The sequence below is a fragment of the Cladophialophora yegresii genome, assembly GCF_000585515.1.
Source record: "Cladophialophora yegresii CBS 114405 chromosome Unknown aczIN-supercont1.4, whole genome shotgun sequence".
Lineage (NCBI taxonomy): Eukaryota > Fungi > Ascomycota > Eurotiomycetes > Chaetothyriales > Herpotrichiellaceae > Cladophialophora > Cladophialophora yegresii.
The window spans coordinates 1085768-1105665 of NW_006913048.1; the positions used below are offsets into that span (position 1 = coordinate 1085768).

At 53.2% G+C, this 19898-nt stretch overlaps 6 protein-coding genes across 6 annotated transcripts; 3 read left to right on the forward strand and 3 right to left on the reverse strand.

Moving 5' to 3' along the window:
• Nucleotides 1-1011: 1011 nt before the first annotated feature.
• Nucleotides 1012-2187, reverse strand: A1O7_05711 (fatty acid elongase 3; the record flags this gene model as incomplete). Its single annotated transcript, XM_007759719.1, has 3 exons — nt 1012-1325; nt 1379-1472; nt 1522-2187. The coding sequence occupies 3 exons, from the start codon at nt 2185-2187 to the stop codon at nt 1012-1014; spliced, it is 1074 nt and encodes a 357-aa protein (XP_007757909.1).
• A 1497-nt stretch (nt 2188-3684) lies between these two features.
• On the forward strand, nt 3685-5586 carry A1O7_05712 (uncharacterized protein; the record flags this gene model as incomplete). Its single annotated transcript, XM_007759720.1, has 4 exons — nt 3685-4117; nt 4193-4781; nt 4868-5289; nt 5399-5586. The coding sequence occupies 4 exons, from the start codon at nt 3685-3687 to the stop codon at nt 5584-5586; spliced, it is 1632 nt and encodes a 543-aa protein (XP_007757910.1).
• A 1790-nt stretch (nt 5587-7376) lies between these two features.
• Nucleotides 7377-8828, reverse strand: A1O7_05713 (uncharacterized protein; the record flags this gene model as incomplete). Its single annotated transcript, XM_007759721.1, has 2 exons — nt 7377-8309; nt 8427-8828. 2 exons carry the CDS (start codon nt 8826-8828, stop codon nt 7377-7379), a joined length of 1335 nt encoding a protein of 444 aa, XP_007757911.1.
• A 573-nt stretch (nt 8829-9401) lies between these two features.
• A1O7_05714 (uncharacterized protein) lies at nt 9402-11734 on the forward strand (the record flags this gene model as incomplete). The annotated part of the gene is made up of 3 exons (XM_007759722.1): nt 9402-9474; nt 9524-9981; nt 10028-11734. The coding sequence occupies 3 exons, from the start codon at nt 9402-9404 to the stop codon at nt 11732-11734; spliced, it is 2238 nt and encodes a 745-aa protein (XP_007757912.1).
• A 605-nt stretch (nt 11735-12339) lies between these two features.
• Nucleotides 12340-13716, forward strand: A1O7_05715 (uncharacterized protein; the record flags this gene model as incomplete). Its single annotated transcript, XM_007759723.1, has 1 exon — nt 12340-13716. One exon carries the CDS (start codon nt 12340-12342, stop codon nt 13714-13716), a length of 1377 nt encoding a protein of 458 aa, XP_007757913.1.
• Nucleotides 13717-16230: 2514 nt separating this feature from the next.
• On the reverse strand, nt 16231-19719 carry A1O7_05716 (Ca2+:H+ antiporter; the record flags this gene model as incomplete). The annotated part of the gene is made up of 1 exon (XM_007759724.1): nt 16231-19719. The coding sequence occupies one exon, from the start codon at nt 19717-19719 to the stop codon at nt 16231-16233; it is 3489 nt and encodes a 1162-aa protein (XP_007757914.1).
• Nucleotides 19720-19898: the final 179 nt, after the last annotated feature.

A 19898-nucleotide genomic window follows, 5' to 3' on the forward strand; every position in this document is an offset into this window, starting at 1 on the left:
TGAAACGACTGACTCAGAAGAGAGTCTGTTACACTCCCTCTTGCTCTTTCTACCATGCGCTCACCTGTTTCTTCTGCTACATCAGGCCCCAGTTGGAATATTTGTGTGATTCATAAGTCGCAGCCATATTTACATCTCGCTCGTATGAGAAAGGACGATCTCAGCTCACCTTGTCTCCCAATGCCCTTTCAAGCACGTCGGACCTTTCATTCTGCGAACTATTGTGACACCATCGCTAGCGTGGTCCACATCGAGAGAGGCGGGGCAACCTCCACTCGTAGATTATATGCCCTAGACCCAGTACGTCCTCAGTGTTCGAGGTACCAGGGGCCTGGCCGATTGCTTTGCAGATACGGCGCGCGCTAACTTGGGCCAGGCAGGATATAGTCCGGACAGATCGGAGTGGGTGATCTCAATCCACCTGACGTGTATCACAGTACGCTGGCAGATCCATCAGAGCTGTCACCCATCGGAACTATTGCAACGCCAATGCTGATGGGATTCCGCATCTGCAGGAGACGAAAAGCTTAGTTGGTCACCCTGGTAAGCTAGGTACCCTGTCCGCGCCCGACCTCTGAGGCGCCAGGGGGTCGGACGATCGTCCCACACACAAGGTTCGTTAACGCGGGCTTAGCCAGACAGGATCCGGCGTTGTTTATTTTGACGTTGCGCCACGAGTCGCGAAGACGACCATTGCTGTTGACTGGTGTTTGCACAAAGCCATCGTTCGGTCACACCCAAGATCAATCAGTGTCCTCGCGTGAGCGTAGTAAGATTTCTTTGATTGTATATCATTGAGACTATATACCATTCTGGACAACATAGGAAATATTATCTTGTATCAAAAGTACTCAGTACTCGGTACTCCGTACCCCATCCTGCATATGTTGATCAATGTAGCCAGCACCCAGTAACCCCATTCTGCGCCCCAGTGATCAATGTAGTCAGTACCCAGTGCATGTTCTTGCGTTTGGTTGATGATTGTACGCCACTTTCAACGTAAAGTGCAGCCTAGGTGCATTTGGCCTCTTGGACGCTCTCGATGACGGCGGCGGTGGCGGACTTCAGCAGGTCCGTTGCCAATGCGGTGGTCTCCGGGATTGCGGGAAGATCCTGCTTGACCGCTCGTCGCATAGTCTTCTTGGCCGGTGGGTTCTTGTAGGTCGCGAGGTAGAACATGATGAACAGGACCAGATAGGATGAAATAATGGCACAACCCATGGCGGCCGCAACTTCCTGGCGAGGATCGCCACATGTGCCGACGTGTGGCATCCACGGCGCATAAGTGCTGGCATAGTAGTTGTAGCAGGCGAAATAGATAAATCCTGCCAAATATTATTGCTTGCGCTGGGCAGCGGAGTCGGATATGTATATTTACCTAGGTCGAGGACGAATTGGGTGATTTGGAACATGGTAATATACTGCTTCCACCATACCTTGACTCCCCGCGCGGCTTGGAAGTAGTACCTAGACTCGGTTAACGTCGTCGTCCAAGGTGAGCGGACCAGCGATATGCCAAACGTACCAGTACATAACCACATGCACGCCCAGGTTCAGCGTGATGGGAACCCAAGAGACCGAAGTCTGACCGACCAGCTGGGTGTAGCAGAGCAAGGCCGTGGCACCGTGGTGGTAGGTGTGCAAAAACGTCAATGGCTTCTTCCTGACCACCAAGAACACGGTGTCGAGCAGCTCGACATATTTGGTCAGATAATTCAGATAGTAGAGAATCACAAGCTTGTCTGACCAGCCCGTTGCACCACAGATACCGTCATACAATCCATTTTCCCACAGTCCAGGCGCCAACTGCTGGGTGAACAAGACCAGGAGCGCTCCCGAGATCATGGTCAGACAGAAGTTGTGGACCATGAACAGGTTGTTCAACTTCATCGCCGGACGATTGCGCATCAACTCGCGACCGCCGAAGATGACTGCGTAGTAGGTGACGATGAACATGGCCGTCTCCTTGAGCGTCGACATTGGTGTGCGGCCCTGGACGAAACGAAAGTTTTCCGCCCCGACCCCCTTGATCCCTGTATACATTGTGTCGAAAAGAGTCCACGGATCCGACTTGACGAACATGCCAGGCATGGCGGGCATGCTGCTGAGTTGGTGTGCGAGTGGTGCCGAGGTGGCATACGGCAGGAAGTTTGCCGCAGCATTGTAGGTGACATTGATGAACTCCATGGCGGTCAGGTGTGGAAGAAGCTGTGCGGAATGGGGTTCTTGAGCGAGGGTATTATCCGCAAGCGACGACCTGAGCCGCAAAAAAAAAAACACGTAGCGAGTGACAAAAGAGGGCGTCCCGGAAACGAATGAAGGGAGTAGAGCACTGGCCGCACTTACTCGGAGGATGTCGTGCGGTCGATGGGGGGTTTTATGATGGCGGGAGCAAAAGGGGATCGTCGATGGAACCGCCCTGAGTCTTCACGGGGCCGGACTCCAGGTCCAATAATGACCTCATGCCGTTTCAATTTGAGTGTGTATCCCGCATGTCAGAGCAACAGGATAGAGGTCCTTCTTGGAGAGTAGCAATCTCATCGCGATCTCAGCTCCTGTCAGACCTTGTTAAGGAGTTCCCCTGGCCGAAGTTTGTCGGGGACCACAGTTCAATGGGTGTACCTGAGTACTCTCCGTCGAGGACTCTAAGTCGCTCAGACGACAGCTCCATCTGAGCGCGCAACAATGCAGGATCCCAGAGCGGCCATGTGCCGTCGAGTCCGAAGGCGAGTGGGTGGTCCAGAAGGGAGCATTTGAAGAGTGGAGCAAGGTCGCCTCGTCCAATTGCCCGGCAACGGATCAGGAGCACCTGCGCAAGGCTGGTAAATCCTTTTTGTCATGTCTGTCAAGGATGGGTACTCTCTGTCCAGGGTGAGTACTCGCTATGCAAGATAAGATAACCATACTTGCGTTCATAGGTGTTAGCATCGATAGATGGACTGTGGCGCCCTTAGCAAGTGTTGAGGTACCCCGCAGCGACACTAACCGCAGATCTTAGGGCTTGTCACGAACGAGCTATGCCGTGCTCGCCAAGCCGGTCCACTCTCGCCGAGTTAGTCAATGTTCGCCAAGCTTCTCCCTATTCAGGAGTCAACCGAACTCGCCTCTTAGCCGAAAGAGATCTTTCCGGCTGTCGATCTCCCGTGTCGTATTGACCAGGGATCAATAGATTGCCGAAACTGCCCCTGTTTGAGAAATTCCATCTGGGTGTCGCCAAAAAAGCCATTCTGCTACTCGTAAGGCACTCCAAGGCTGGGCACTTCTGAGAACGCCTGGCACAGGGATTCGCCTGCTTGACGTAGGTGCTCTGATGTGATGGCGATGCCAAGTCTCGGATCCCCTGTGTGCTGCCGGATACCAAAATCCTCGTCCCAGAGAGGCCTGATCCTTCTGAGACATACATTGTGGATCGGCGCACTCAAGCCTCATCCACATGACGCACGGCCGGGTCAGGAGAGGGCATACCCGTAAAACCCCTGTCGTATGCAGCGTGTCAATCGTCTCGTTCAGTCGAGCGAGGTAGGGTGCAGGGGCGTCCAAGGAAATAAATCCCCAAACATTCGACTGACACTTTCGCTGGCGGTGTTGGCAATTCGATCTCAGCAGTCATATTTCCCCTTGAGCCCGCCGTTTTCTTTCCTTTCCTCCATCACGGCCGACCCTTTGCTTTCGTTGCCTGCCGCCATGTCTTCATCTGTTGGATTCGTGCCCTTGATGGGCGTCACCGGCATCGCTGCCCTGTTGGTGGGCAAGTACTCCGAGAGCATCGACACAGCTACGGCTCTGCAAGTGGCCCTGCTCGTGGCAACTGTTTCGTATGTCTTGTACTGCAGCTGGATCTATCCCCTCTACCTCTCGCCATTGAGGCACATTCCCACCGTGCCCGGGTTTCCTCTCTGGGGCCACTTCTACACCATCATCACGTCGGAATGTGGCGTGCCGGCGCGCGAGTGGCACCAGAAATATGGCCCTATCGTGCGCTACTTCTTCCCCTTCGGTAGCGAACGGCTGTCCATTGCCGACGACGACGCCATCAAACACATGACGGTCCGGAACCCGTATAATTACCCGAAACCTGAGCGAGCCCGGAAATGGATGATGCCAGTCTTGGGCGAAGGTGAATTCCATATCCAACTCAACCCGGCCTTCTTGGCTTTGGGTTATCCTTGCGATGGCTGTTCTAATGCGATAGTAGGCGTGCTCCTCGCTGAGGGCCAGGCCCATGTTACACAACGGAAAGCGCTGACGCCCGCCTTTTCGATCACGTCCATTCGGTCTCTAATGCCCATCTTCTGGAACAAGTCGTTGCACATGGCGGAGCTTTGGGAGCAGGAGATGGTTGACGAGAAGACCGAGAGCAAAAGCTTCGAAGTTTTGGAGTGGCTCAACCGGACAACTCTGGACATTATCGGCCGCGCCGGTCTGGGAACGGACATCGACTCGCTCGATAACCCGGAGACGCCTCTGAGGGATGCGTATCGCCGCTGCTTCAGCTTTGACCTCGAGGCTCGTATCCTCAACGGCCTCGCGGCGTTTACGCAGCTCGTTCGCATACTGCCTGCTCGCACGAACCGTGACATCGTCGTGGCTAGGAACATTATCTTAAGCCGCGCCGAGGCCATCATCAAAGAGAAGCAAGCCAACGCCGGCACCGTGCAGAAGAAACCGGCTCAGAAGGATATCATCGGCCTCATCGTCCGGGACAACATGACCGCGAGCAAGGAGGACACATTGACAATCGAGACCATGCGGAACCAAGTCATGACCTTCCTTGGTGCCGGGTAAGCGCCAATCCCCCTCCCCCCTCTTTCTGTTTTCGTGTCGGTGCAACGTGTAGGCTAACGTTTTGGGTCGATAATGATTTCAGACACGACACAACCGCAACGTCTGTGGCATGGACGCTCCTGATGCTGGCCAAACACCCAGATGTGCAAGCCAAATTGCGCGAGGAGATCCGCTCTCAGATGCCCTTCCTCTTTGACCCAGACGCCCGACAGGACAGCGAGACCATCGAGAAAGCCGACGTCGACCTTCTGCCCTACCTCGAGGATGTCTGCAAAGAATCTCTGCGCTACATCCCGTCAATACCCATGACTGTCCGTCGCACGATCGCTGACGACCATCTCGGAGGGTACTTCATTCCTGCGGGAACGGTCGTGTATCTCATGGCCAACGCCATCAATCATCTCCCCATGTACTGGGGCGACACCGCCAACAAATTTGACCCGTCTCGCTGGAAGAATCTCCCACCAACATACACGACGAATGCTTTCATGACCTTCCTACAAGGTAAGTCTCTGAAATGCAAATCCCAGCACCAACCTCACTCCTGTTTCCCACTTTTCCACATGTCAAGCTGTGCACAAGTTCCTCGCTAACTGTGCTCTCCTCCCCGTAGGTCCACGAGGCTGCGTCGGGCGCAAGTTCGCCGAAGTGGAGATGAAGACCATCTTGTGCTCTCTGTTGAGCAAATTTCACTTCGAACCGGACATGTCAGTCCAAGATCCCGAGGAACTGAAGATGTGGCGCCTTGTTCTGCGACCTCGCGATGGCATCAGCTTGAAGGTGACCAAGCTGAAAGAGTGAGCGCCCGAAATCAAACCATGTGATGGCTGGGACTTTCGACGGGAAAAATCTTCTCACCACTTTACTACCTTCTCCCACATATTTTTCCTTTGTCAGGCAGGCGGCGTTAAATTTGAATTAGGTGTGTAAGTCAGAGCCTATATTGAAGCCAGAACAGAACACAGCGCCTAATAAACTGCTTCTTTTCTCTGCCCAATCCCCGACACACCTTTTGCACTGCCTCGGCTACAGGCTCGAACTGCGTCTTTGATCCCAGTCGAGAGAATGATCCACCATTCTCGTCACCCATTCTCTCGGGAGTGTCTCAACCGGAATGGTGCAGTGGTCGTCGACGGACGGAGATCTCTTTTTCTTCTCATTTCGCTGGCGGTGGGGCAGTTGAGCTCGATCAGGGATCCCTCACTCTGGGATCAAAGAAGAATGCTCAAGTCGCTATTGGGAAAGAGGATTCGCCGAAGGAGCGCCGTCCTAAGGATCGGAGGACAGGCACTGCTCTGGCTATTGCTGTAATGTCTCGACGTGAGTGAAGTCAAGGTTAATTCTGAGAACAATAAGAAAGGGTGGCGGGTGAGGGAGTGTGAGTTGGGGGTGAGTTGAAGGTGAACTGATGGCGAAACGTGGGAAACTGCGAGGTGAGAAACGTTGAACTTTAAAAGGGGCGTGCGGCAGGGAAGGTCCGCGGTACAGTACTCGTACGAGTACTCCGTACCTTCACCGTCAATTTACTCTCTATGAGGATGAAATGCTTCAAGCCCGCCATAGACCCTCGCCTTCACCAACCATGCATATTGCTTTACTGAATACCTTCGCTGCCTCTCTGTCCTCGCGGCGCTTGATATTACCCTGGAGCCTACTGTGTACAGCTTAAGCTAGCAGAGATGAAGTAGGTCTCAATAGGTGCCGCGGTTCATTGGTCTACTGACTTGCAATCTCTTGATCAACAATCATATTTAGCTATGATTTGCGCACTCTATCCCGAAGCCTCCAAAGACGGAGAGGTGTCCAATGCGTCCAAGGCTACTCTCTTGATCAGCGCTGGCAATGGCTTCACATATGGTGATGAGCAACCGAGGGCCCTCTTGCCTGTGGTGAACGCGTGTCAACCGTGCAGTCTTCGGAAGCGAGAGTGCGACAGAAATTGCTTATCCCACACGGCCTGTACTAGATCTGTGACATAGCATTCTCACGCTCACTACGCAATCCGAGTCCTCTCGTTGGTAGATTGGGTCGTATTTGTGTTTATGAGGGCGATAGGGCATCAAACTCAATTCCGGCTGAGACACAATACACCAGGGCTATGGCTGGCGGTTCTATACTTATGCTCTTTGCAGGGTCTGGACCGCCGTGCTGACAGCACTGTCTACAGTGGTGGTTACATTCGCTACCGCTATCCCGGCGTCCGAACCCATCCTCTGCGTCGCTGCACTGCTTACCCTCATCGTGGCTCTCAAAGGCACTTCACGGCTGTCATGCTCGCCAGAAGGCATGTCAGCTTCGCAGACTCGAACTCGCACATGACAACAACTCGATCGCCGCGCGCTAGAATAAATCAAAGTGAATTTCGACGATGCCGTCGATCGGGAAAAAATGTTACACGGCGCGTCAGAGATGTCATGCCGCCCCCGACACGGCGATTCGAACGTCATATCCGGCCTTCAGATAGGGTAAATCATCTATGTGACATGGCCTTTCAACTTCTCAAGACAACATCAACGATGTGCAGTGACGTGACGTCCGTTAGTGGAAGCGCCTGCATATCTATAGTGATTACTGTACTGCGATTCCAGAGACTAGAGCTTTGACTCTGGTCTGATCTGTAGGTCGTGCCGGCTGAGATCTGTAACGCTCTTCTTGCCCATATTACCTAGCATATTGTCGGTGTCGGCTAGCAAGCACTTGAGGACGTGCTCGACACCTTGCTGGCCTCGGATGGCGAGGCCGTACATGTACGGTCTGCCGATACAGACGGCCTTGGCACCCAACGCCAGGGCTTTCAATACATCGCTTCCCGCACGAATGCCACTGTCGAAAATGAGAGTGAGATTGGATCGCTTGACTTTTTCGTCAGCAGCGATCTCAGCAAGAGCGTCAAGCGAGGCAATGGCACCGTCGCATTGTCTTCCGCCGTGGTTGCTGACAATGATGCCATCCATGGCGTAGTCGATCGCTCGGTGGGCGTCATCGACGGTCTGGATCCCTTTGAGAACAATCGGGCCGTCCCAAAGCTTCTTCAGGATCTCTAGATGCTTCCATTCTCGGTATGTCCCCGAGTTCAGGACATCTAGCCAGGCCCTTGACTTCTGAAGCAGTGACACGTTTGTTAGAACTTTAGCCGCACCGTAGACGGAGCCGGGTCTCCTCAGGGTGGCCCATAGTTCGGCGAGCTTTCCCCCGTAACTCCTTGTATCGTTCCTTTGGATTTCCTCGTATCTCGCATTGAATACCGGGTCGGAGTGGCCGATCTGGCACCCGTCGCCCCAGATGAAAGGTAGGTAGGATGTGTCGAGATCTGTCGGCCGCCAGGCTAAGTTGAACGTGTCGAGAGTGACTACCAGCACTGTGTAACCGTTGGCTTTTGCCCGATTGAGCAAGCTGACTGTGACCTCTTCCCATTGCGGTCGCGGCCAGTACAGCTGATACCAGCGCGCCCCGCTCCCATTTGCTTCTGCCACCTGCTCGATGGTCCGTGTAGCGGCCGACGAGAGAATCATCGGAATCCCGACCTAGGATTCCCCGGAGGATATCAGCTATAGAACCTGACACCCCTCGCCACGGCGGCTTCAAGCAGTCGACCGCCAACCGTTTCAGTCAGCACAACGCAGGCATAAAGAGGCTCTCACCTTTTCGCAAGCCCAGGCAGTGGCCTCTTCGGCATCCTCATGCATGATCTTCTGGACACCGACTGGTGCCACCAGAAGCGGGCTGTTATACTTTTTGCCGAAAAGCTCGATGCTCATGTCCCGCCGAGTCGCGTTGACCAGCATGTGAGGTCGGATTCGGTAACGATCGAAAGCTGCGATATTAGCTGCGTGGGTGCTGCCGCTGGAGGCCGAGCCATGGACATAGCCAAAGTTAGCGGCTGGAACCCTTGCACGAGCTAGAGCCTCCCATTCAGGCGGCTTGGTTGAGAATATAGGTGCTCGGAGAGAGGAGTAGATCTCCCGTTGATATGCAGAATAGTTATTCGGGTCAGGTTCTGTATACGATTGATCCAGCTTGGCTGCCTCGTCTTTGTTCGCCATGGCCGTTTACGGGTTGCCCTCTGTACTTGCTTGGTTCAATTCTCGTGCGAAGGAGGCGGAGGCGGACACATATAGAGCAGCGGCGACATAAAGCCAGAAAGACTATGCAATGTTTGTCTCCGGCTGGGGGTTGATTAGCCGTGGGTGATGTTATGACTGGGAGACGGGGTATCGTGTAAGAGTATCTACACCGATACTGTAGCTTCCAGGTTGTGAACGGTTGATACCGAGGTTCATGTTTCGAATCATGTCACGTGAGCCCAGGACAAGGTTTACAGGGAAGGAAGGCCTTTGGCGATTGGTCGATTACCGAGCGAGGCCTCTCCGTCCAGAAGGACCAAGTCTAGACCTATTCGGGACCGAAGCAGATCTGCGTGACGTCGTCGCGTTTCAACCGATGATCAAATGCTGGTGTTGAAGCTGCACAACCGCACTTCCAAGTTTCTTCACCTTGGTTTCTCGCTCGTTCACCTTATCTCCCTTGCTCGTCCTGACCTGTGCTTGTCTCTCCTGTCAAGAGCACAACTTTGCTCTTTCCCTGGCCATTGACTCGCTTTCTCCTCAGCTATCAGTATGGCGCACAAGTCACTCCAGACGAATTTCGACGTGGACTATGTTATCAGCTACCGCATGCCCCAGGATGAAGGTTGGCTTCCACTGACCATACCTTGTGATCTGATACTGAGCCTTTACAGGCAAGGAAGCTGGCATCACGCAGTTTAGAAAACTCATTCGAGCACTGGCCGAGACTGGATTGACTACCGAAGTCCGACGCGGCGATGAAACATCCTTACTTGTCTTCGTCAAGGCTGCAGACGAAAAGATACTTGCCGAAGTGGTCCATAGGTCGAGGATCAAAGATTGGCTGCATGGGGTACGACAGATCCAGCCTTCAAACGATGTTGCCAACATCCTCACCTCCGAACCCATGACGGACGCCGAGCGACTTCGACACATCCACCAAATGATATGTTGTCCTCGGGAAGAAGGTGGCGCTGGTATAACGACAAAACATGGAGAATGGAAGAACGTCGAAGCTGTCTTCCCACTCCACGATCACGTCAAGAACAAAAAGTGGCTGAGCGAGTTTACACGGAAGACATTTCTGACTCCGGATGATTTGGACGAAATCAGAAACACTGTTGGCGAGAAGGTGAGATGCATGACACATGTGGCGGAACGCAAACTGACGAATCCAGATTGGCTACTATTACGCATTTCTCCAATCCTACTTCTCCTTCATGATCTTCCCTGCCGCTTTCGGCTTCTCTTGCTGGGTTCTCCTGGGCAACTTCTCCCCCATCTACGCAATCGTCAATGGTCTGTGGTGTGTGGTGTTCGTTGAATACTGGAAACGTCAAGAGCAGGAATTGGCCATTCGCTGGAACGTGAAGAACGTTTCGCTTATCGAGGACAAGAGGAGGGAATTTGCACCTGAGAAAGTTATTAGCGATCCTGTGACGGGTGAACAGGTTTCGTTCTTTCCAGCGAAGAAGAGACTGCAGAGGCAGCTCCTCCAACTACCTTTGGCAGCCATGTGTGTTGTGGGCCTTGGGGCTATCATATGCACCTGTTACGCCATTGAGATCTTCATCTCAGAGGTGTATGACGGCCCGCTCAAGTCCGTGCTTGTCTTCCTTCCCACAATCTTGCTCACTCTGGCTGTTCCCACCATGAGCAATTTCCTCACCGGGTTTGCCGAGAAGCTCACGTTCTACGAGAACTACGAAACACAAGACGCTCACGACAAGGCCATGATCTCCAAGGTTTTTGTCATCAACTTCATTACCTCTTATACGGCGATCTTCCTCACGTCTTTTGTCTATGTCCCCTTCGCCTCGATCCTGGTGCCTTATTTGGACGTCTTCAGCATGACGGTCAGACCTTTTGCCGAGAACGAGAAGCAACTTCAAACACCATCACCCGCCACATTCAGCATCAATCCCAACCGGTTACGCAACCAGATGATCTACTTTGCAGTGACAGCGCAAATTGTCAATTTCGCAATGGAGACGGTCATGCCAGTCGTCACGCAGCGCGGTACCAAGAAATTTAGGGAAATGCAATCTCAACGTGCAGAGAAGAATGGTGGTGCTACGCCATCGGTTGCTGACCACGATCCGGCCGAAGAGAAGGAATTTCTTGCTCGAGTGCGTGAGGAGGCTGCTTTGCCCGAGTACGATGTGACGTCCGATCTACGTGAGATGTGTATCCAGTTTGGCTACCTCTCCTGCTTCAGCGTCATCTGGCCCCTCACGCCGGTCTCGTATTTCATCAACAATTGGATCGAGCTCCGTGGGGACACGTTTAAGTTGGCCGTTGAGTGCCGCCGACCCAACCCCGCCCGCGCCGACAGCATTGGACCGTGGCTGAATAGTCTCGAATTCCTCGCTTGGCTAGGCAGCATCACATCCGCGGCCTTGGTGTATATGTTTTCTGGTAACGACGGGCACGGTCCGGATGGCAGGCCACACCAGATCAAGCTTTGGGCGTTGTTGCTTAGCGTTTTCCTATCGGAACACATATTCCTCGTGGTACGTGTGCTGGTACGGACAGCAATAAGCAAGCTTGATTCAGCGGCGATGCGCAAAGAGCGGAGCGAACGGTTCATGGTGCGCCGCAAATATCTGGAGGACGCCGGGCTAGGACATGCTGTCAAACCACTCGCATCGCCCCCCAATAGCCCGCTGAAGACTGAGTCGGGAGAACAAGCCTTTGCAAGCATCACGAGACAGAGTCTTGAAGAAGACGCACGGAATCAAAGCACCTCCACCAAGGGTGGCGTGGAAGGCGCGACTGAAAGATTCTGGCTAAGACAGCGAAGCTGGGCTGAAAGCGAGCGCGTCGGTTTGGGAATGATTGAACTCATGGAGTTAGGGACGAAAAAGGCGAAGAAGGCGCAATGAACCTGAAGCACTGGTCGAACGGTAGGATGGCTTTTGCCCTAAAACCGGATGCATGGTGATCAGAGTAGAAGTTGCTCCAGAGTGTATGAAACGTGGGCTACGAATGAGCACCTCAGGACAACGATCGTTACACCTCAGGTGTAATTATAATGCACGTATGGTCATGAATAACGATGGAATGCGGTCACGGGTCGTAGAGCAGGGGAATTCTCTCAGACATGATGATTGTACTAGACACTGAATGGAGTTCGGTACTCTGCCCACCGCATCCCACGCCATGAGGGAGGAAAAGCGGGCAGTTTCCCAACAGCGTCAACTGGGTGTCGACCGGAGATCCAGATCCGGAATAGTGGGCATCTGCATTTAGGCATCTGGGCATCTGGGCATCTGAATCATCTCACCGTCAAGTGAGTGAATGGTGAGGCGACATGCCATCAATTTCAACACATCATCAAACTTGCGCCAGTATCATCCAGATCTCGTCGTCCATCGGTTCTTCTTCTTCATTCCTCCATCTTTCCCATCTTGCAATCAGATCGGATCACGCTCCTGCCCTTAAACATCTCCTCACCGCGCAGCCGCGCTTCATCCATTGAGCATCCATTATGATCGACGACGTCCCATCCACAACAAATCAACTACCCCCATCACTCCTCGATATTCTATCCAACTCGATCGTTCTGGATGGTACTCTCCCTTATCTATCCTTGTCGACCATCTTCGCCTTGGCTAGGACATCACACGCCCTGCGAGACTTACTCTTGAATGCGCCAAGAGCCTTCCGATATGTTGATTTGTCGAAATGTCGGGGGGCTTATGTGCCGCCGAATCTTCTCACCAGGATAGACTCTGGTGGCCACTCTTGGCGGGCGGAACGTATGGATGAGAACCTTACCGAAGACGAATTCTACGCCGGACCGCTCCGCGGCGTGTTTGGGAAGTTGCGACGCATGCACGTGCTGCAAAGCGTCCACACTCTGGTACTGGACGACCTCGCCTCTGTTACCGTCGACTTGATCAACGATATTGTCACTGCCCCGGAGTACAACGTGCGCTTGCTCAGTATCCGGCGGTGTCTGAACGTCAACCAGCCCAAACTACAGCAACTTCTGTGCCACCTGTGTCGGCCAAGCAGACCCGAGGGCACTCCTCGCTTGCAAGGTCTCTATGTTTTCACCCCACCAGTTCAGGAACCCTTTGACTATGTGCATGCCTTTGACTACAATTTCGACACCATGGGCGTCTTAGGGTACCACGGCGCTCAGCTCGGAGCCCAACACAAGACAAACTGCACCACTAACTCACGTACCATAGAACCATGGTATGCAGCCAGTGGTCAGGTCATTTCCCAGGGCCATGCACAGCGGAGCTCCTGGGAAGAAACCATACAGACCTGCAAAGGCATCATCAGCTTTGATGCTGTCCTGTGCAGTCACATGCATGCCGATATGGCACCTGTGCTTCACGTCGCTTCCAGAGACTACTTGTCAAAGAACAAACCAGGCATTCCTCCCCTAGCAACCGTTGCCCTTGGGCCTACAGGATGTGCCGGCTGTGGAAGGCACCCTCATGACGCACCCGTTTGGGGCGAGAGCGACATTCGAGACTTTCCTCTTCTCTGGCCTCCACCGCACTCGGGGAGACTTGTTGACGCAGTCCGACCTCCACCACGTGTTGCCGAAGACGGACAGATCCTCCCTGCAAGATTGATCGTCTCGTGCACCTGGTGTCTCACCAACCGACATTGCGACAGCTGTCACCGATGGTGGTGCCCCGACTGCTATAATCCCAAATTGTCAAGGCAGCTCACCACAGATATAGAACGGCTCTCCGGTACCTCGGCCGGCTTCTTGCCGGCTAATGCAATCAAAGGTGGATCTAGCGAGGGTGATCGCGTCAAGGTATTTAATGGTCTCTGTGTTGAAAATTGCCTTGTCGGTGAATGGATGGCTGGAGCAGGAGGTGGCGGAATGTGGGGATAGTGAGGGCTCGCGTCGAGGAACACGAAGGCCGCCATTCGCACATATCGACTGGATGGTGTTCGAAGCCCAAGATGGGACAATTTGTGATTCTAAAGACAGGAGGGATGCCGCCAGCCCGGACGCCGACAGATCCCATATCCCCTTTCACAATCCACTCAACGACTCTGCCTTATCATTTCACATGGAAGCGCTAACGTCCTCTCTTTTCTCTCGCACGCAGCTCCACTCCAACCTCCCGAGCCTGAAACCCGGGCAAGCAGCCGTGACGCTGAACTGCTGGGAGTGCGGCCGTCAATGTCAGGATTGCACACAACAATGGGCCAAGATCTGCAGACGATGTAAAGGCAGCTACTGTTTCGTCCACAATACTGGTTGTGACGAGAAGAATGTAAACGTGTTTCCTTCTGTGTTTTCGAGTCTCCGGCTGACCATCGACCTCAACAGTGCGATTGGTGCATGTGAGTCTCCAACGAAGTTGTTTACACCACCGCCGCTCTCCAGAAGAACTCGAGATGACCAATGCCGTAATTACAAAGCTGACATCCAGCAGGCATCGCGGTGGGAGGAGGACAAGAGAGCTTTACTGATATGGGAGTGTGTTCCTCCAACCTCGACAACAGGCAACTTCACAGCATGTGTTGGTGATCCTCCAACCTTGACAATAGGAGCTTCACAGCGTGTAGCAGCGACCTGTCTTCTACTCAACTCTTTGTCCGGTCCACTGAAGCCAGGCCACGGAGCCCTCCCGTACGAGTTCTCATGTCCAACGCCCAGCACTCAACTCAGTCCGCCACCACTCACAACTGTCCACTCACCTCTCTCATCTCAACCCTATACTTGTCCGTCTCTCTCCTCCAACGCCATCTCGACCGTTACCTACATTCGACAACAGCACAGCAGTGAAATTCGACCTGCAGCTGCGTCACTGTCGTCTCTTGTGCTTGGCTACTGTGCGATGCTCAATGCATGTTAGACGGTGTACTCTTCCTCGTTAACAGGGCTTGACAGGGAGGACGCGTCCACCCACCGCGGCGTTCCTTTCCCCCTGAGGTTATTTTCCTTACCCTACCCGGTGTCGGCAGAGCAGGATCCACCGAACGGAATCAATAGGGCATCATTGAGTATATTGCCTCTAAAGGAAATGAGCGGGTGGTGTCCACAGCCGGGGTTGGAAATCACTGGAGAGAACAGACAGGCTCCATTATTGCGTCTACAGCCTGGGAAAATTCAGCTTAATTCGTTTCCCCTCCAGTATCATACAATAGACCAAGCTACCTGGTAGCTTATGGACCCGTCAGATTCAGATTCAGGTTCAGATTCAGGTTCAGATTCAGGTTCAGGTTCAGGTTCAGATTCAGGTTCAGATTCAGGTTCAGATTCAGGTTCAGATTCAGGTTCAGATCTTGGGTGTCCGGTTCAGCGTAGCGCCACTACTTAACGTACCATTTTTGCCTATACCTAGGTAGACAGTCCATCTCCTTCGTCATGAGTCCGCGACTCGGCGCTCCGAACCACTATAGCAACTCCGAGACTTGTCGAATCTTGTAATCGGCAATCTCGACTCCCATGCACACAAAAAAAATGAGAGATTTGACTCTCCTCTCGCTTTTAAGAAGGTCAATCGCAAGAATAGGAGCGGGTCTCGGCTCTGCTCTCCATTATACATACCTTTCAAGTTCCGCGCACCTAGGTATGCGTAGTGTTCTTATTTACTTATTGAGATCTTGAGATCGCCCCTTTACCTTTAGAGCCAGCACCCTCCGGGCCACCACCAGCCCTCAAAGACAGCTACATACTTATCGCCGTAGTAAATCTTAGCATATCTCCAACCGTATAACAGCGAGAAGAGTTATTGAAAGAGTGCGACTCAGCACTCCTAATCCTCCATGAAAGAGCTGAGAGTGCGGGGTCCGTTAATTCGAGAACGCTGCCGTGAGTAGCCGCCCTTGTCTACAGTATGATTTCCACCGGTGACACACACATACGTAACCCCTCTGTGCTCAAATGAATTCGATCGAGTCGAGTCGACAGGGAGTGAAACCGTGAGGCTGTTTGAAGTGGCATCACATAACGTTCAAGTCATTGCATCAGTGCGCCTTATCTTAGTCTACAGTATGATGCTCACCAGTGACACACATGCGCTTTGGGCTTGGGATTGGGATGAGTTCGCTCGAGTCGAAGGGATAATTATCAAAGGTGAGGTCGTTTGGAGTGGCGTCACGTTCAAGTCATTGCGTCGTTTAGTCATTCACTCGCGCGCCCTTTCAGTACCAAGCAGCCATCGACGTTGACCTACAGTAGCGACGACATCGTCTAGAGTCCTCCGTATTTCGTGCAAGAATTCGGTGTCTCTGTATCTCTGTATCTCTGTCCAAGCTGTCGATTATCAATGTGTATACATTAAACAGAGCCCTTATTGAGACGCCATCGCTGACCCAAAAACATGGATGCAAGGCCCCACAGCGGGTCTTTTACTGTGCTATTCTTTTCCCCCAAAACAACGCGAATATGCAATCACAATTCCCTCCTGCTGATGGCCCGAGTGGTGGTGACCCCTCCAGGCACATGCTGCTGCTGCTGCTGCCAAGCCATGCTGGACATGATGGCCAGTGTATCGTTCGGGTCGGCGCCCATGTCTGCCATGCTCGTGAAGCCCGAGAAGTAGAAGCCCAATACCACCACCAGGTAGGTCATGACCAGAATGCTGCCTTTGAAGTAATTGCTCTTGCCTTCTCCCGACATGTAGCTGAGCAGGAAGACGCAAAGAATGATCGTTACCATGTCCCACTGAGGGAAGATAAGGTTGAAGGTGTGGTCTATCAGTCGGCTGGGGTCGATAAATTGCCAACGCAATGCCGTGAACAAAACGAGAGCAGGGAGCTGAAGCAAGCACACCTGCAACGCGTATGCCGAGCCAATCTCCATGCTGAGGGCGATGTTACCGTTCATCGCAAAGGATATGCCGTTAAGAAATTCGGTCGTATTTGGTACGAGCGCAAAGAGGGTGATACCAAGGAATTTCTCGTCAATGTCGACAGAATCGAGGACAACATCAACAGTATCGACTAATATTTCTGCCACAATGGCGTAGGCCAGTGTTGCTGTGAGAAGAATGATGGAGGACTTTGCTCGCGACCAATTGGGAGCATCATGTCCGCCACCTTCTGCCGCAGGCTGCGCAGCTTGCTCAGCTGCGGCATTCGCGTAGCCTTCGTCTCCTACGGTATCCCTGCGAACTACTGAGGGCTTCTGACCTTTCACAGTATCTGTTTTGTAAGCATGTGTTGCTTGGTATGACGCGCGATTCGGATGATTGACGGCATCCCGAGTCGCGATGGTAGCGGCAGTGGCTGCCAGTTCTGCGACCTGGCGCACAAGGTTGTTGTTGTCTTCCTCCGACAATCCGGGAACCACGGGATGCAGGGAGGGACTCCGAATGTCGTCGGGTCCGTGACTCGATCTCGGGGGAACAAGATGGGGCAAATCACCCTTGTTTTGATGGTCGAGTGCCGAGACTTGCGATGCGGTCTCGTGAGCCCCAAGTCCATCTCGGTCGGCGTTGCCGTCACCGTCTGGCAGCCCTGCTGACCGTAGAGACTGGCCAAGGATCTTCCTGTACAGCTGGGATTCTCTGATAGCAGATCTGGGCAGATATCCGTCAGGTTTAGGCAGAGTCTGCGAATTGAATACGCTTTGGTGTCGAGTATCCATTGGGCTCACATCAGCAGTGGGTGGAGCTTGCGGTTTCTTTTCGTCATCGGTGCTCCAGATGATGGCGGCATGCGTCCGCAAAGTGAAGAGCAGTCCAATTATGTAGGACGAGAAGAGGAGGATGGCAGCGATCCAACAATAAGGCCGTACCGCTTTGACGAAAAAATCGTCTGTAACGGCAGGAACTTGACGAAAATAGCACTGTCGACAATCCCTCGGCGCCTCGATACCGCCTGGTGTGCATGTCCGACAGATTAGCTCATGACTCCCGTAGATCTTGTAGAAGAGAGTAGGGCCGAATGCTGCTATAACAGCGAACAGCAACATGGTCGAAGTGGCGCTGGCAGATCTCACGTTAAACCGTTGGGTCTTCCGCTTGATTGCGCCAAAGCACATCGACAGCCCAGGCAGTAACAGGATTCCCGCCAGAATGCTGCCAATAATGCTCCCCTCGACCAGAGAAGCTTTTCCCTCGTTGAGGGCAATGCAGTAAAGGTACACTTCGACAACGGTGGAGAAAAATGCGTTGACTGCGGCTCCCATTCCCATGGACGACTGAGCCGAAATCGATGCAACTGCCTGGCCGATGAAATATGCCAGTGGGATGATGGATATTAGTGCCAACGTGAACATGAGAGCTGGACTGGTGAGCCAGAAATTCAAGCCAGCGGCCACCTTCAGGACGAAGTAGTCGAAGATGACAAAAGCCACAACTGCCAGAAAATTGATGAGGAAGATGTTGGTTCCATCGATGGTGTACTTCCAATATTTGATACCGACCGCTCTGTAGGTACAGAGAAGGATCGATGTGGGTTTCGTCAAGCCTCTAGCATGTGAAACGTCACGATGGAAAGTCAGAGCGAGTGGTCGCTTCCGTAGGTGGTAGAAGAGTATCAAAGTGACACGACCCATGGGAATCCAGAAAACCATCAACCAGCATATCAGCGACACCAGGAGCATCAACGGAGCGACGTTGAAATAGTAGAAGATGAAGAAGATGACCCGGCCTAAGGTCCACTGGCCACGGCCAAAGAGTCGCCGCTTGGATTTGGCGCCGACACCGGTGTCATGTACGTCTGTCCTCGCGCTTCGGTCCAGCAAGCTGTCGTTTTCACTGGCAGAATCTACACTGTTTCGATGTCGGCCAACGATGGACCCCGTGTGGGTGACAGTAGGTCCGAACATGAGTCGTCCATACTCGAGATCTCCGCTCTGCCATCGTTCGTACTCACTAATGCTTCGACCTTCGCCTTCGTCTTCCTCCGTATAGTTTTCGTCTTGTTCGAGCCTGACGAACTTGCCGAAAGGCCAGAACAGATAGTTGGCCAGGCCCAGGAATACCCTGCCGTATTCGACCGCGCTAGAGTCGAAGGCAAACAGATAACAGAACAGGGCTCCAATGAGGGCAGCAGCACTCAGCCACCAGCCGAAGAGAACTGTCCACAGACAGTTGAAGAACCACAACCAGCTGCTCACGATCTCACTGGGTGAGGAGTGAATATCTTCTTCAGCTCCTTTTTCGACAGACCTGCTCTTTTTGTATAGGGCAGGCTTCCATATCCTTATACCGAATGGATGCGTCTCATTGATGGCTAGCTGCCGGTCTTTCAACGTGAAGCTCTCAGTATCACTCACTTCCGCATCTTCCGACTCTTCGAGCGGTTCTTCCTCTACCTCGGGCTCAGCCTCATCTTCTGCCGGGACTGTCGATTCCTGTGGAATGAGCTCTTCTACCTCCTCTTCAGCAGAATCGACACGCGGTAATAACGGAGTAGCCGCAGCAGTCCGGCGACGGACGGTGGACTGTGATCTGCTTAGAGTGGGAAACGACTGGGTAGTGGGTGTATGAAGCTCTCGGTCTTCCACGACCTCGTCAGGGTCATCGTCGACCGAGAACTGCTCGCCTCGATGGGGTAACTGTCTCCGGGTGGAAATCCTTCTCATCATCGGTGGAGGCTTCCGCACTCTCGTGGTCTGAGGAGATAGGACTGGCATGGAGGAAGGTGTCTCTGGAGCCTCGTCAGAACGGAAGGCGCTGCGTAGTCTTTGACTGCTCGAACCAGGAGCATTACTGCCGAGAGTCCCTGCTTGCTGTTTAGAAGACGCCTCATCCTCGGAGCGGGCGCACATACCGTAGTCACGCCGAATTGTGGTGTCTCCTCCGAATGGTTCATCTTGAGACCGTAAGTCTGCCGCCGCCGATGCTGCGATCGACGATGACCTTGTAGTAGATTGAACATCTTGCCCTAGTCTATCGTCGGAGTTTCTTTGAGGAAGGTCACTAGATGACATCTTGACTATTCCAATCTTCTCTCACGCAGGTGCTGGATGCACCAGCGGCTTCCAGGAGGCTGCGCTATAAAGTTGCAGGGGCCGTCAGACAGGAGTGCACACAGGCCGGTAGATGCCTGGTCGAGGCTCGAGGACGCATCAGATGAGCGGCGAGAACATAGTCATATGATCGGTCGACA